A 13,954-nucleotide genomic window follows, 5' to 3' on the forward strand; every position below is an offset into this window, starting at 1 on the left:
TAGTTAAACAGGGAAGATTTCAGCATGTTTCCCATGCTGAGATAATGAACCTAGTGAAATATATTGGATGGAAAAACCATCACTGATTGAATGAGGGGCTGGGATGGGCGGTGGTGGGGGGGGGTGAGGATGGCATCTGGGAGATGGTCACAAGAACTAGGTCAAGTCAGGAGCACAGTCTTGCCTTTCTTGTTCTGCACAGGACTTCCCAGTCGGACTCAGGGGCTTAACATCGGAAGGCATGTAGGCTTGCTGGTCTCCAGTGACACTGCTTAGAGGGAGGTGTTAGAAACTGGGTCTTAGGAAAGAGTGTACAGGGGGAACAGTAAAGTGAAACAGGAGTGTGGTCAACATAAACCTATCACTCCAGGTTGCTGAGATACCTGCACTTATCCCACAGTCTAAAACGTGATGTGCATGGTAAATATGTAACAATTTTGAAAATCATTGTCTTTGAAACTCTGCGTTCTAGGGGCACTTGTACCCCAACGTTTATAGCAGCACTCTCAACAATTGCCAAATTGTGGAAAGAGCCTAAATGTCCATCAACCGATGAATGGATAAAGAAATTGTGGTTTATATACACAATGCAGTACTACATGGCAATGAGAAAGAACGAAATATGGCCCTTTGTAGCAACGTGGATGGAACTGGAGAGTGTTATGCTAAGTAAAATAAGCCATACAGAGAAAGACACATACCATATGTTTTCACTCTTATGTGAATCCTGAGAAACTTAACAGAAACCCATGGGGGAGGGGAAGAAAAAAAAAAAAAAGAGGTTAGAGTGGGAGAGAGCCAAAGCATAAGAGACTCTTAAAAACTGAGAACAAACTGAGGGTTGATGGGGGGTGGGAAGGCGGGGAGGGTAGGTGATGGGTATTGAAGAGAGAATCTTTTGGGATGAGCACTGGGTGTTGTATGGAAACCAATTTGACAATAAATTTCATAAAAAAAAAAAAGAAACTCTGCATTCTAAGATGGCATTATTGACACCAAGACGTACATAGTTTTAACATTTTAACCACTTGATAGCAAGTAGGTCAAACATCTGGATGTCTACAGATGTCTCTCTTTGCTGTGCCCATGTGAGCTGGCTGAGGCTCTACATTTGTTCCTTTGTTAAGTTACTCGTTCAAGATATAGTTCTTGAACATTTAATATGTGCCAGGCCCTGGCAGATGTTGTCTGACAGCTATAAAAAAAGCAGACAGATTTCCTTCCCTCATGGACTTAAATTCTAGTGGGGAGACAGATAATGAACAAATACTTCCAAATTGTGTCTTTGGGGAAAAAATGAAGCAGATGCTAAAAAAAATTAAAATATAGGGATGAGGAGGTTATATATACTTTTAAATACAGAAGTGACCAGAGAAGGCCTTTTAAAGAACATGACTGTTAAGCAGACACCTGAGGGATGAAGAGGAGCCAGCATTAAAACGATTAAAAGGAGGCCTTCTAGGGAAAGGAAACACTATGTGCAAAGGCCCTGTAGTAGGAAAATAGCCTGGCACAGTTAACTAGAAGAAGGCCATATGGCTGGAATGCAATAAACAAGGGACCTAGTAGTAGGAGACAGTTATAGAACTAAGTGGGGCACAGGTCAAGGAGAACCTTAAAGTGATCATGAGACCAGATTTTATTCTAAGTGGAATGAGAAGCCATTGAAGACTTTTTTTTTTTTAATGTTTACTTATGTTTGAGAGACAGAGAGAAAGGGAGACACAGTGCGGGCAGGGGAGCGGCCGGGTGAGAGGGAGACATAGAATCCAAAGCAGGCTTCAGGCTCTGAGCTGTCAGCACAGGGCCCGATGTGGGACCCAAACTCGCAAACGGTGAGATCATGACCTGAACCGAAGTTGGACGCTTAACCGACTGAGCCACCCAGGCGCCCCACCATTGAAAACTTTAAAAGCAGAAGAATGGGATGAATTTATTATTTTTTTAAAGCTACTCTGATTGTTATAGAGACCACGGATTGGAGTGGGATAAGTATGGAATCAGGGAGCCCATTAGAACCATTCTCAGTGAGAGATAATGGATTTGAGCCAGCATTACAGCAGTGAGATGGAAAGAAGTAGACAGATTTGAGATCTATTGCAGACATTCGATGAAGAGTGCTGGTGATGGGTCAGGTGTAGAAACTAAGATTGAGGGAGAAATCCAGCATGATCAAAGAAATCAAGGTTTATGAATTGATCAATAGGGATGGAGATGATGAGGGTGGGAAGAGGACAGATGAGGAGTGGACATCTCAATGGAGATATCAAGTAGAAGTTAGATATAAGAATCTGGAGCTCCAAGGAAAAGAGTTGGGCCAAAGATGTAAATTTAGATCATTAGTGTGTGTGGGTCAATGATCAAAGTCACTTAAGGGAGATTAGAGGGAGAAGAGAAGGCAGCCGGGCATCAAACCCGAAGGAATTCCATTCTGCAGAGGTGGGCTATGTGAAATGACTCAACAAATAAGGAAACTGAAGAGGAGAAGCCTGAGATATAGGACGAAAACCAGGACAGAGCCATATGGAGACATCAAGAGAGGAGTGTGTACAAAAGGAGGAAGAAGTCAGCCGTAGTGAATGGTGTCACACGTTGCCTAAGATGAGGAGTGAGGAATGAACGTTGGATCGGCAACATGGTGGTCAGTGGCATGGAAGTCACTGGGACCATGGTCTGGAAGCCAAATGAAAGGGGATGAAGTGGGAAGGGGGTTAGGAAGTATGTTTAGTAAACATAGACCATACTTTCAAGGAAGCTGACACAGACCAGGTAGTGGACTGAGGAGGATGTGAAGTCAAAAGAGGTTTTATTTGAGAGAGAAGTGCTTGGAGCACCTGCACAGGCTGATATTAGCAAACAGAGAGAGGGAAAGGTTGATGGGAAAGGAAAGATAGGCAATGGAGTAAAGTTTTTGGGGAGCCAAGAAGGGTGGGATCCAGACCCTGAATAGGGGAGAGAGATTTTTGACAGCAGGGTATCCACTTACTTATTGCAACACGCAGGGAAAGGATGGGTGAAGGCACAGACAGTTCAGAGCCTTGGTAACAGGAAGCTGGGGTAGCATTGACTTGATGGGTAACAGGAAGCTGGGGTAGCATTGACTTGATGGCTTCTGCATTCTCAAGGTGTATGTGGTGAGGATATCCATATTTGCCTAGTAGACGGGGACTCTCAGCCTGAAACATGTGCCCCAGCCTCTGAATGGTTAAGTTGATTGTCTCACCGTTTCCACCAAAAATGACCAAACCATGCTCATTAGTCACTAACACCCCTTGCTTCAAAGGAGAAGCAGAATTTTAAAAGGTAAGAGGTTCTCACATATTTATCCATACCCACTCACACCTGCATTCCAATCTTGCTGTACTTTATTGCTTTCCTCCATGCCATCAATATTCTCCATTTGTCTCGTTGGTTGCTTTTTGATCTACATGTCTCTTGATTAGTGACTTTCTCTTCACACAGGCAGGTGGATGGATGGTATTGAGCTGGTAATCCTATGTGGATTAGAGCCACTTGTTTTCAGAGCTTGTGATAACAGATAAGAAAACATCTTAGAAAGAGAAAGTGCTAATCATGTTAGGGAGATGAAAATGAGAAGGACTGGAGCAACACTAAGGTGACCTCCCCAGAACGCTGGCACAAGCTCCTGGAACATCCACATTTGCACATATTTGTGTAATCAGGTTGTAGCCTCCTCTCTCATCTGTCATCTAGAAAGCATCTCTCATGCACTGTTTTAAACACTTTTTTCAGTAATGAGAAGCTTAACCTTAAAGAAAAGCTACACTTCTGCTTATCACACACACCAAATGACGAGTGTGTTAAGCTCCTGAATGTACTTAGCAACTTCCCGCCCGGTAGCTCAAAGAATTTTTCATTTACGTTGAGCCAGATTATCACCGAGCTTTTGCTGTTTCCTAGAACTAGGCTAAAACAGGTTGGGAAGTTGCCATTAACCATTTCAGGAAGCCCTTTAAGGTCACTTGGGTATCATTTAATAAATTAGCGTTCTAGAAGGCTCAGTTAAAGTTCAGGAAATAACTTAAACCCTAGGACACTCTGACTCATAGTCTACTTTGTCCCCACCACAATAATATTTGAATTCCAGACCTGTGCACCAAAGATTCTAAAAGGGCTCTCTTGCCTTTTGTTAATTCCAAAATAAACAGGCCTGTTATTTCAGCCCTGTTATCCTGAAATAAAAGATGGGAAGATAGAAAAACCACGACTTAGATTGTTCAAGATTTTATATTAGGTCAACTCACATTTCTTCAGTGCAGTCTCATACTACATGCCATGCATGCCTCATGTAGGAGCTGTGTGCATAATAAAGGCCAAATCCCTAAGGCATATCATTTTGCTTTTGAGTGTGAGGCTGTTGCTGAGAATTACTCAAAGCTATGCAGAATTTCATGCTGCAGTGAGTTAATGAAACCATCCATTCCTCCTTCACAGTGTATCATTGTCATATACACATAAATTTCCCTTTTCTCTGAGCTAAACAAAGTGTACTACATATAGTTTTTCATTTTGAAAAAAAGCAGATACTTTTTGGATCAAAAAGAGAGAGAATTACCTTGCCCCACGCTGATGAAGACAAGAGTTTTTGGAATCATCTCTGGAGGATGTAAACAATAGGACTGATACCTGCATTCTAAAAATCATCTACCTGAAACCTTCCTTTGAGGCAGGTGGCTTGGATTAAATATACCTTCTGATTTAGGCTCCAGCAAATCTGTATTTCCAAATACAATTTTGCTGACCCACCGAATAGGATCACGTTCACAGAGTCTTACCCCATATTGGCTGAAGCAGTTGTGTGGGTTTGTTTTCTGAATTTATGTGTCATGGAACTTTATAGAAATGGAAATCCTGGTTTTTCTATTGAACTTCAGGCCATCTGGATATTGTTTCAGAAATTCCACATATATACAATATATTTCTTTTGTAAGAGTAACCTTTTTCAGCAGGTAGTGAGATGGACCTTAGTTTGTAAACCTGTGTTTGGAAGATTACAGTTCTCCAATGAGAGTAGATTACAGACAATATTGTGGAATCTTTACCTGAAACTTTTCGACAAATAACAGACAGTTGAGTGTATTTCATCTCAGACTTGTCTGTCTTGTTCTCCAGGGTTCCAATTACATTGATGCATAATTATCCCTATACTATCTATTCCTTAAGACTTGGCTAGGGCTTCTTGACAAGGACCAAAGGAATCCAAAGATTAGGATCCAACTTTAGTCCAGGGATTGGAAAACTGTGGCCTGCAGGCTGATTAGAGCCTGCTGTCTTTTTTGGAAAGAAAAGGTTAACTGAACCATAGCAAATGCTTATTTGTTTACGTATTGTCTATAGCCACTAACATGTGACAATAGCAGATTTAAGTAGTTGCGCCAGAAACCATGTGGCCTCCAAAGCCTAAAATATTTACTATCTGGGCCTTTAGATACAAAGGTTGTAGACTTTGGCTTTAGTCGATACATGTTCTGATATGTATAACATAGTATAATATAATGTAGTGTGTATATATAATATAGTATAGTATAATGTAAAGAGTATTTTTGGTTCTTCTCACCCCCAGAAATTAATTAATGGAATGTGAAGATAAGTGAATTACTATTGATAGCAGTTTTATTTCTGCATTCCAGAAATACAACAATGATTGGTGGATAGGAAGACTGGTGAAAGAGGGCTGTGAGATTGGCTTCATCCCAAGTCCACTTAGACTGGAGAATATACGGATTCAGCAAGAACAAAAAAGGGGACGTTTTCACGGAGGGTAAGGCTCCTTCCTTCTTAGAAACTTATTTTGGGAGGTGAGTAGAAAAATACGATGATGTTTTCAAGTTTGCTCATCAGGTTAAATATGTATGCTTTGAGAGTAAAAGGTACTTTTCTGTGTATGAGGTGTTTCTGACATTGACACAGAGGGGTTTCAGGGAGTTCATTGTCCCCCCTGCATGTAAAGTCTCACCTCATTGGCATCACCATGAATTCCACAGCGGAGACTTTTCTGTGGCCTCAGCAAACCCTGCTTGGAGATTAAGAGGTCTCCTCCGTGATGGTCACAGGGCATTCTTTCTCAGTACAGTAAGTGGGAACCTGACCTGACCTGGCATCAGGGCTCTTCCTGGTTAACTTTCAGAGACCCTCTGTCAAGCGGGCATGTAATGCAGTGGTACATATGGTACCATCCCAGGGCTAGAGGTTGCCTCCACCCCACGGCGTCTACCATCTCTTGATAATGGAGTGAAGATTCTGTCTAACTTCAGATGAATCAACCTGTAGTACACTAAAGAAATAGCTACAAAAATCTCAGAGTGCAGGTGTTTGTAGGTCCCAAGGATACAAACAAAGCCTGAGAAAAGAGAAATCAGAATCATCCTGAGCCTGCATATATTGAGAACCTACAATGAAGCATGAATTTAATAAGTGTTATCATTTTTTGAAAGACCTAAAATAGAAGCAGTTCTTTCTCTTGACTCTCACTTCCTTTTTCTGTTGGATCCTTTTCTGCTTCAAAAACTCCTGTGTTCTTAAGGGGCCCTTTGCCTTTGTCTTAAAGGGAACTTCTTAATTATGATAAAACATCACAAAAGTACAGTTAGCCCCACTTTTAATTGCCAATCTTCTTTAGTATATAACATGCCTATAATATTATTAATTATTAATTCTTCTTATGCCTTCTTCTCTTGACTGTTTTGTCTCGATTGCTGCTCCTTAAATGCATGAGGAACACACGTTCCTGCTTTAGGACCTTTGCACCTGCTAGTTTTTTTTTTTCTTATTGGAACACTTTGCTTCATATTTCCACCAGCTCACTCCTTCATCTGCTTCAGATCTTTGTTAAATATAATCTTTTCAGTGACCCCTTTTCTGCCACCATCTTTAAAATTGTACCCACTTCCCTTCCCTTACTTCCTATCTCTCTCCTTGACTTCGTTTTCCGTATTGCAGTTATTACTGTCAGAAATACGATGTATTTACCTGTTCATCTGTTTGATAGTGATATCTCCCACTAAAATCTGTCTCTGTGAGGAAGGGATTTTGTCTTTCCCCCCTACTGTTGTATTCCTAGTTTCTAGAACAGTGGATGCTCAATAAATATTTGTTGAATGAAATAATAAATGAATTTTTATCATTTCCAAAATTGTTATTTTATTATTATTTTATTATGTTATTATGTACTTTTGAATAAAAGCTTTTTTTTTTTTTTTGTGGCAGGCCAGGAGTAAAACCAAGAGCTCACAGACATGATCTTATACAACCCTGTGAGGTGTAACTTTTTCTGTAGATAGGGCAACTAAGGCTCAAAGACATGAAATACGATGTGCCAAGCTACCACAACTAGTAAGGGGAAAAGCCAGGATGAGGAATTAGATAGTTCTGACCTAAGGACCATACTCTCAAGCATAAAAGGGAAGAACACTAGGAAGGTAGGCTCCCAAGGGACTCTGGGCTTCTGGGAAGCTTCCAAAGCAGCAAGAGGAGACTGATGGAACAATTGCCCAATAGGTCACAACTAATGTTTTTTGTGACCAAATCCTTACCTTTTTTTTTTTTTAATTCTGACTCCCATAAAATCACTTTAAAAATTTATTTTTAAAGTTTATTTTGAGAGAGAGCTCACACACGTGAGTAGGGGAAGGGCAGAGAGAGAGGGAGAGACAGAATCTCAGTCAGGCTTCGCACTATCGGTGTGGAGCCCAATGAGGGGCTCGAACCCAGAACAGTAAGATCATTACCTGAGTCGAAATCAAGAGTCAGATGCTTAACCAACTGAGCCATCCAGGCACCACCCAATAAAATCACTTTTAAAAGGAAATGTTTTTTTCTAGGTCTTACAGCTGTTTTGAGCTGTGTTTGACATCCGACTGGTGCATTGGTGACTGGTATTAAGCATCAGTTCACAAGAGTGTTTCTGTCAGTGATTTTTTCTGCCTAATTTCTGTATTGAATAACTAGGAGAGATATTTTTGCATAGTATTTCTAGGTCCAGTTTGTTCCCCACCTTCTCTAAGAAATAGGTCAAAGAAAACATGTGGACAGATTCTTAAAGTTCTTCTCCAAGGCAGGATTTGGTGTGTTTTGAATTATTTAGTAGGATTTAGGCCAAAGAAAGCTTTGTACTCTCAAGTTCTATTTTCAAGGAATCTGGGGAATGAGTCCTAAGTTCCTTTTCTCTATCCTAGGAAATCCAGTGGAAATTCTTCTTCAAGTCTTGGAGAAATGGTATCAGGGACATTTCGAGCAACACCCACATCAGCAGGTAAGGGTTTTAGGGGTTTTTTTAATGGAATGTTTTTTTTTTCCCCCTTAGGATTTGAACATACACACAAGTAGTTTTACTAATTTGGAAATAATTTAAGGCTTTGATTTAAAAATTCTTCTACTTAACTCTTCATTGCTCATTTGCTTTCTATAGTAATTTGATTTGATTTAAAGGGTACTTGTGAAACTAAAAATTCAAATCATTACAATCTGATTCTGAAAAATCTTGTTTACCCCCCAGAGCCAGTAACTGTCCATTGTGCAGACCAATCTGAAGCAAGTTCATTATTCCACCCAAGAACCCAACAGACTTTAAGATGGTGAAAGCCAATTAAAAAGAAAAAAAAAAAAGTTGTAGACTCTCAAGAAAATGCTCTATTTCAGTCTCCATGGGGAACTTTAAGATGGTACAGCCTGGGCTGTGGAGACTGGAAAGGTTGAAGCAGCAAATGGGCCCAGATGACCTCATTTCTGTTTGGAAAGCAGATAACCAAGCCCTGGAATTAATGGAAATGAAGGGACAGTGGTGGTCCAATCAAGAGTTGTTATATATTTGATAATTATGGAGACATTCAAGCAGGAATTTTCCTTCTACCACATTCCCTGACTCCTATAGTCTAATTTCTTCTGGCCCAGAATTGATGCTGCATTAGGGCATCCAGTATTACCAACTCAGAAGGGCAAGTGTAAGGTCTAGCCTGGCCTACCGTAACTGCAGGAAACGGGATTGGTTCTGGAGTAGTGCTGAGTGCTGGGTCCTTGTTTGGGTGGATCTTTCCTCATATCCTGTGCTCTGAACTGAACTAGGTCTCTGGGTTGTCCCCAGATGGACCGGACCCACTTTGATGGCCAAACAAAACCAGTTTAAACAAAATCAGTTTAATCAGGTATCAAATGTATTTTGCCTCATCCCCATTTGTTGGACATTTAGGTCATTACAAACCTATTACACTATTACAAACAAGAAAGAACAGGAATAAATGGTTATAAATTTATTTGAAATTAAGAACAGCATAGTAGGAAAAATATGTCACTATCCTGGAAAGTAGGCAAAAACTTAACGAACACACAAAGGACTGCAGAATTTTCTCCTGGTTCATCAAAATTACAAATCCAAAAATAACTCCTGATTAAGGTGATGATCATTTTTACCCAAATCGTCGTTCTTAATTCCTTTTTATCAAATTGTATTTGTCCAAGTTGTTCTCAGCCACACTGTATGCTGTGTGTAGCAGGAAACAACCTATGGCCCATGGCTGGCCCAGAATTTCTAGTGTTTTCATGCAGTCCACCCTCCACACCCAACATGAAATCAGGATATAAGGTCATTCGTACGGGGAGAAGTTGTCTGTTTTTTCATTTGTCTTCAAAATCGTCTCGTCCAGAATGAAATAATAGAGTAGTTCTCCACAGAGTGGGTAATAGTGACATGATGAGAATTATAAGGACAAATTGGTACATTCTTCCATCTTTTAAAATCATGTACTATCATTTACAGAGATTACGTATTTTGATATGGCTCTCATTGTTGTCTTTTAGCAAAACAGAAGCAAAAAGTGGTAAGTTGTGTTTCCTTTTTAAATCTTCCTTTAAGGTTTCTATCCGCACGTGCCTGCAATGTTCCATTTCAGTGACCCAAATGGCTATAAAATAAGGGATGAGCCTCCTTGGTGGGGACCTGTGGTAATCATTTTGTGCTCGACCTGAGAATTACGATTGCTATGGCTTTTGAGAAGGCATGCTTATCCTCACCTTGTCATGCTGTCCAATCATCTTTTTCAGACGGAGCACATCCCTCCTTATGATGTTGTGCCATCCATGCGTCCGGTGGTGTTAGTGGGGCCGTCACTGAAGGGTTATGAGGTACAAATACCAGTCTGTTATGCTTCAGTCCTTGATCGAGAACCTAGGAGACAGCCTTGGGAGCTTGCTCCTCTAGGGTCTGCTTACAGAGAGGTACCGATGGGGCCAATTCTCCACATGTGAAGGCGGGTGGCACAGCATGGGGCTCATGTGGCCCTTCACTCTTTCTTCCCTCTCTGGCACACTTCTCATCTTATATGTATCACTTTGTTTAGAAATACATCCCTTAAAACCTTTATGATGGAAAGTTGTGGTCAAAGGTTTCCTCTGCATTAAATTCAAAGTAAAGGACTATGTAGTCTCAACCATTCCCGTTACTGTTGGAAATAATCAAGTATGGGAGCACCTGGCTGGCTCAGTGGTAGAGCATGCAACTCTTGATCTCAGGGTGGTGAGTTCAAGCCCCATGCTGTAGAGCTTACGTAAAACTAAATAAATAAATAAATACATAAATACATAAATGCATAAATAAATAAATGAGTATGAACAGCACAAGAGAACAATGTAGGCAATCTTCCAGCAAACTTAAACCTTCAAAGCACCAACAAACCTCACCTTGCTGGGTGCTCAACATGATGCCATACCCCACCAAATATTTCTCTCATTTATTTCAAAGACACATAGAAGGGAAAAATTGTCCACGAAAGTATTAATGAACTTGTTCAGAGATTAAACAATACCATGTAAGAAGGAAAAGAGTGAAGGCTTTAGAAGTACTATGTTTCGGGTGTTTCCATTTTGATTTCGTGCTAGCATAGATAAAACTAGGTGGGGTGGGACATTAAAATGTGTCTCCTTCCTTCCTCTCCCCCTTCCCTTCGCTTCTCAGTGGGGAATGTCCGAGGAAAAGCAGGCGAGTGATCTGTAGGAATGGAGAATTTCTACCAGCATGCACAGACTAGCAGGTGGCCAAGCCCAGGGCTGGCTGCAGGAGTTCTAGCTGGTCCTCACTGGAGGCAAACACCCATTCGGGCGAGCCAAGGACAGGCAGCACTTGCGAGCAAAGCCAGCCTATTGTGGTCTCTTGGCTGCAGTTCTATCACCTAATAAGGAAAGGGAGTCTGCCTTAGGTCTAGTGAACACTGCTGGCTCGTTCAACACCCTAGAGGACAACCAAGGGGGAAACTTGAGTAAGTGTAAGTGGTTAAGCATGAAAAACACCTTCCAGGACAACCTGCCCTACCCCTCAGAGACAACAGGCTGTGTGAGGTCTTTGCTCAGACAAAGTGCCCTTCCCTTCCACCTCTCTCACTTTTGACTTCTCTCTCTCTCTGTCTCTCTGCGTGTGTTTGCCTCATTCTTTTTTTCTCACCTCTGCAAAGGTAACAGACATGATGCAGAAAGCCCTCTTTGATTTCCTGAAGCACAGGTTTGATGGGAGGTGAGACATACAGATGTTTTTGTATTTTTATTTTCCTTTAACCGAACGTGTATGATAAATTGATTTGTGCATCTGTGTTTCCAGCGATTGCAGAAGTTCTCTAATTAAAAGTTAACTCAGTATTCAGGGAAGAATACAATGAGAGAATTCTGAAGATATGAAGTTATGAAGTATAGCATTGAATCCCTAAGGGAGAAAGGACCTTGAGAAGGAAAATAACCCATTTGTTTTAATTAAATGTATGTGTTTGTCTTTATTCCTTGCTTGTTAGTGAATTCATATCAAACTTATTTTTATGAAATATATTAATGAAAATATAGAATATTTTGATAAATGTGGTGGCTTGCTGGTCAAGCTGGTAGTAGCACTTGGGAACTGTGCGTGCGTATGTTTGTGTGCGTGCATATGTGTGTGTGTGTGTGTGTGTGTGTGTGTGTGTGTGTGTGTATGCATGTACGTGTGTATCATATGAAGGTGTAAAGTGCTGCGTTTTCTCAGAAGAAGAGTGCAAGAAATGTTTTCATCATAAACCTCCCTAAGTGACTACTTTGTAGAGAATAGCACTTGTTTGGATGCTTAGTTCTGGGTTCATTTCATCAGAAATCACCTTGTAGTTTGTTAGTGTATTTTGTATGTATCCTCTTATTCATACGGCTCAGTCTTTAGCCATCAAATAATTTTATCATTTAGGTTTTGTGAAAAACATCTAGAAAGAGTTCCTGTGTTTCGCAGAGAAATGGAAAAAAGTCCATGTTGACTTGATACGATGTACTAAGCTCCTTTATAATGCAGAACACACTCCTTGTAAAAATAACATGCAAATATCGAAGACATAGTAGAAATGAAGAAAAGGTACACAGTGTATACTGAGAAGTATAGGTACATGCATCCAGCTTACCAAATATATTTTTTAAATAGCATCAAATACATTTTGAAAAATATGCTATTTTAAGGGAAAAAAGCAAACCATGCTTTGAGTACAAACTGTATACTTTTGTCAAAAGAAAAGCCTTCTGGGTAATTGTACTTAAAATATTCATTAGCTTCTGGGACTATATACAAAGAAACTGAGATTTTAGTTCCAATAATTGAGATTTTAGTTCAAGAAATCAGAATGCTTCAGAGCCATTATGTGAATAGCTGAGTACATTAATACAGTGCCAGGCTGCCTTAATAAATAGACCCCAAAATATATAATGATTTAAACACAAGTGGGAGCTTACTGTTGCTCATTTAACAGTCTGAGGCAGGTGTCCCTCAGCGAGGAGGAAGTGATAGAGTGGCGGAGGGGAGGATTGGGCGGAAAGCTTCTTCCATCCATCATTTGGAGCCCTCGGCCTGAGGGGGGCTCTCCGGTCAGCTGGTGGGGAGAGGCACATGCCAGCCTGGACATGACGCACATGGATCCTCACTTTTCATTGGTTAAAACTTGGTTGTGTGTCCACACTGAATTACAAAACAGGCTGGGAAATACAGTCTAGCCATGGCTCAGGAGGAAGAGGAAATAGATTTTGCTGAACAAATAACCGTCTCTGCCACATTCATCTAGTGCCCCCAAAAGGCTTACTAAGAAAGCCTTGGATTTATCCTGCTCCTCTCCCCACCCCCCTTGTTTTTAAACAGAAGATACGCAGAGAATGAGGTGGTTTCAAAGAAAACAAATGAAGCACTGAATACTAGAATATTGGGGTTGGAAGGAAATGTAAAAGTTCTTTTATTCTAATCTCTTTGCTTCAGCAACCACAAATAGATGGATAAACTGCTTCTGTTTGAGAATGTTTGGTTATTGAGAATTCACTTCTTGAAAAAGCATTGCAAAGAACAGCTGAACTCCGACTCTTTAATAGCATTGGTCTTGGTCTTGCCTTCTAGTGATTGGGCCTTAATCCTTACCTTCATGCAGCAGACTGTGGATTGTTGACAGCTAACATTCATGGCTCAGTCTTCTGTGTTCTTTTTCTTTTTTTAATGTTTATTTATTTTTGAGAGACAGAGAGAGATAGAGCATGAGTGGGGGAGGAGCAGAGAGAGAAAGAGAGAGAGAGAGAGAGAGAGAGAGAGAGAGACAGAATCCAAAGCAGGCTCCAGGTTCTGAGCTGTCAGCACAGAGCCCAATGTGGGGCTTGAACCCATGAACTATGAGATCATGACCTGAGCCAAAATTGGATGCTTAACCAACTGAGCCACCCAGGCACCCCTCAGTCTTCTGTGTTCTTGGTCACACACACACACACACACACACACACACACACTTCCTTTAACTATGCTTGAAGTCACATGGTTTTAACCTCTGTTGTCTTTACCTAAGGAAGTTCTGAGCTGTACTTCATCATGAGACCCGGTAACAGTCCTCAAGCTGAACAATTGTGTCCCATAACACAGCCTGTTTGTGTTAGATTCTTTCCATCACCATGTAACATCCTTATAAATAATAGT

At 40.8% G+C, this 13,954-nt stretch overlaps 1 protein-coding gene across 5 annotated transcripts in view; it reads left to right on the forward strand.

Moving 5' to 3' along the window:
* Window positions 1–13,954, forward strand: part of CACNB4 (calcium voltage-gated channel auxiliary subunit beta 4) — a 256,942-nt gene that overhangs the window by 205,843 nt on the left and 37,145 nt on the right. For 4 of the 5 annotated variants that reach the window (XM_078451292.2, XM_078451293.2, XM_078451295.2 and 1 more), the window contains 5 exons: window positions 5,652–5,782; window positions 8,196–8,272; window positions 9,814–9,833; window positions 10,057–10,137; window positions 11,460–11,518. In XM_078451292.2, coding sequence (XP_078307418.1) covers window positions 5,652–5,782; window positions 8,196–8,272; window positions 9,814–9,833; window positions 10,057–10,137; window positions 11,460–11,518 — 368 coding nt within the window. Of the gene's footprint in view, window positions 1–5,651; window positions 5,783–8,195; window positions 8,273–9,813; window positions 9,834–10,056; window positions 10,138–11,459; window positions 11,519–13,954 lie in introns of those variants that run through there. The other variant, XM_078451296.2, reaches the window with a different exon arrangement.

The sequence above is a fragment of the Panthera onca genome, chromosome C1 (genome assembly GCF_046562875.1).
Source record: "Panthera onca isolate mPanOnc1 chromosome C1, mPanOnc1 haplotype 2, whole genome shotgun sequence".
Classification (NCBI taxonomy): Eukaryota; Metazoa; Chordata; class Mammalia; order Carnivora; family Felidae; genus Panthera; species Panthera onca.